We start from the raw sequence: 3,263 nt of genomic DNA, 5'->3' as shown, positions 1-3,263 counted from the left end.
ACACAATCACAAAACGCATAATTTTATCAATAGTAGCTTCAATTTTTGATCCATTGGGACTTCTTGGTCCTGTAATTTTAAAAGCAAAAAACATCATTCAACAACTTTGGTCTGCAAAACTTGATTGGGATGAATCCACACCACTCAATATCCAGACACTCTGGATTAATTTGTGTTCTGAATTACCACTAATCAATGAAATTCAATTTGATAGAAAAGTCGTAATAAAAGATGCTCAAGAAATACAAATACACGGGTTCTGTGATGCCAGTAACGTAGGTTATGGAGCCTGCATTTATCTAAAATCAATCAATAATCAAGGTTCAAGTCAAATCAATCTTTTGTGCTCTAAATCTCGAGTAGCACCAATTCAGACCCCAGTTCGAATACCACGTCTCGAACTGTGTGGAGCACATACACTCACCATGCTATACGATTCAGTAAGAAAATCAATTAACCTTCCTATATCCAAAACAATCCTCTGGACAGACTCCACAATCACCCTTCACTGGATCCATACTCCTCCTCACACTTTGAAAACCTTCGTACAAAATCGAGTGGCAGATATACAACAAAAAACAATGAATTCGAATGAGAATTGTGAGTGGAAATATGTGCCATCCGGTGACAATCCTGCTGACACATTATCCAGAGGTCAATTACCATCCGAATTCATAAAAAATAAACTTTGGTCAAACGGTCCTCACTGGTTAAAACAGACACCAGAGCACTGGCCACAACAACCTCTTATTCAAAACCCCACTGATAACAGTGAGAAAAAAAGAATCATATGCTTACATACAAATCTTGACAACTCTCTATTGAAAAACTTTAACTGTTTCACCAAACTAATACGAACATTTGCATATTGTTTTAGACTAGCAGACATCATCAAAAGGAAACGACACTGGCAAGGGAGGTTATCTACTGCTGAACTACAAGAGACACGAAACCGTATACTCCAACTTGTTCAATCCTCTGCCTTCTCCGCAGAGCTTCAAGCCTTGAAACAAACTCAAAGAAATGGAACTAGGCATCATCACAAACTCAATCAACTCAATCCATTCATCGACGACAAGGGCCTCCTACGTGTTGGAGGGAGATTAAACGCAGCAAGGTTAACTGATCTACAGAAGCATCCAATTGTTCTCCCAAAAAATCATATCATCACAGACCTCATCATTCGAGATGAACATCTCAAGAATTTACATCTGGGCGTTCAAGGAACTTTATACAGCATAAGGCAGACATACTGGATCTTAGATGGCCGCAATCAGATTCGCAGAGTCATCCGTAAATGCGTAACGTGTGTCCGCGCCAACCCGCCTCCCACCAATTACTTAATGGGACATCTACCAGCAGCCAGAGTCTCCAGAACCATCAGACCCTTTGTTCATGTAGGCGTAGATTACTGTGGCCCTTTTTATATAAAGGAGAAAAAATTCCGCAACAGGGTCAAGGTTAAGGTTTATGTAGCCGTATTCATCTGTCTTGCAGTCAAGGCAGTGCATCTAGAAGTGGTCAGTGATTTAACTTCATCTGGATTCCTCGCAGCACTCGATCGATTCATCTCACGAAGGGGAAAACCAACACTCATCGAATCAGACAACGGTACTAATTTCACTGGGGCAAATAATGAAATGAAAAACATCGTAACAACCTTGCAGCAACCACATGAAGACGAGAAAATTACTCGTGCCTTAAGTAATCAGGGCATTCAATGGAAGTTCACACCTCCACTGTCACCACATTTTGGCGGCATATGGGAAGCCGCTGTAAAGTCTTTTAAACATCATGCAATCCGAGTCATGGGCCTAGTTCTTTTTACATTTGAAGAGCTTAACCTTGGTCATTCAGATCGAAGCAATTCTGAATTCTCGACCGCTCACTCCAATTTCCACCGATCCTCAAGACCTTCAAGCATTGACACCAGCCCATTTCCTGATTGGAGACACATTGACAAGCCGACCTGAATTGAACCTCATGGACAAAAAAGTCAACATGCTGAACAGGTGGGAATTGATTCAAAAAATCAAGCAAGAATTTTGGGCGCGATGGAACAAAGAGTACTTGAATGAACTCAACATTAGAAGAAAATGGACTACAGGATCTCATGATATCAAGAAAAACTCAATAGTGTTACTCAAAGATGATAATCTCCCTCCCATGCAATGGAGGCTCGGGCGTGTCATCGAAACTCATCCTGGAGCTGATGGAATCATCAGAGTCGTGACGGTCAAAACAGCAACAGGAGAACTGAAACGGAACATCAAGAAACTCTCACCCTTGCCAGTGTCACATCCTGATGACGACGCCAATTAATGTAACATTACTGAACATTTTAATTCTTATTGATCGTAGAACTCTCAACGGGGGGAGTATGTTTCGTACCGAAAATTATACACATTAATTTTTCTAAATATCGAATGTCTCATCTAATTTAAACTAATCCAGGCAACTTTCAAAACATTTTTATCGGTGATTTTATAAAAAATTCTCTGGGCCAATTCCCCAGTCATTATAATTTTCCCAACTCCATTTGACAGTTTTAAAACAAAATTTATCTCCATCCGAACACAAAATTATCCCTTGACCGTAATAAAACTGTTTCTCGAAATTTTGAAATTTCCTATCTTTCACAAAAACTTTCAACGACCGTAAAATGTTTGTCCAAAAGAAATAATCCTGAAAATCCTACGACTTAATGTGTTTCGTCGCGACTGACGTATTTTCCCAAGAACCCTAGACAAGACTTTCAACAGAAAATTAATTTCAGTCAATTTATGACACAGTCCCTAACTGCACTTCACACTTCTTGTCCATAAGACGTTTATGACTTAATCCCTTCCAGATGAACTTTCAGTCGCGTTACCCTCTGTTTCCCTTCGACGTCATCACAAAATAGAACTCTCCATTCACTCCACGCGGACACTCCCACTATACGTATTGCTCAGGTCAAGAAATCGTCACCAACCAATCACGACCTTCAAAATTCACAACTCATCAATCCTAAGACCTCACTCCCTACCACTCACTCTTTTGACCTCTTCGAAACCTTCGTCAATTTTCACCACCCCAATTGAGATAGTTCTTCACGCAGATTTCACTTCTATTCCAACTTTCGTGAAGGAATAATCTAATAAGAGTTAGCGCGAAAAATTGATTGAGACATTCGATAGTCATTTTAAATTTTTCTTAACAAAACAACCAGAACAAAAAAAAAAAAATCTTGTAAACATATATACTCATATCATCTAAATAAA

The 3,263-nt window shown here is 39.4% G+C and overlaps 1 protein-coding gene across 1 annotated transcript; it reads left to right on the top strand.

The window, feature by feature from the left end:
* The first annotated feature begins 231 nt into the window (after window positions 1–231).
* Window positions 232–2,322, top strand: LOC107045488. The gene is made up of 3 exons (XM_015267790.1): window positions 232–275; window positions 878–1,775; window positions 1,858–2,322. The coding sequence occupies exons 1-3, from the start codon at window positions 232–234 to the stop codon at window positions 2,320–2,322; spliced, it is 1,407 nt and encodes a 468-aa protein (XP_015123276.1).
* Window positions 2,323–3,263: the final 941 nt, after the last annotated feature.

This window comes from Diachasma alloeum, unplaced genomic scaffold (assembly GCF_001412515.2).
Source record: "Diachasma alloeum isolate Michigan unplaced genomic scaffold, Dall2.0 Dall_scaffold_00953, whole genome shotgun sequence".
NCBI classification, from domain to species: Eukaryota; Metazoa; Arthropoda; class Insecta; order Hymenoptera; family Braconidae; genus Diachasma; species Diachasma alloeum.
Note: the sequence above shows the minus strand (reverse complement) of the source record. Positions and strands in the feature narration are given on the sequence as shown.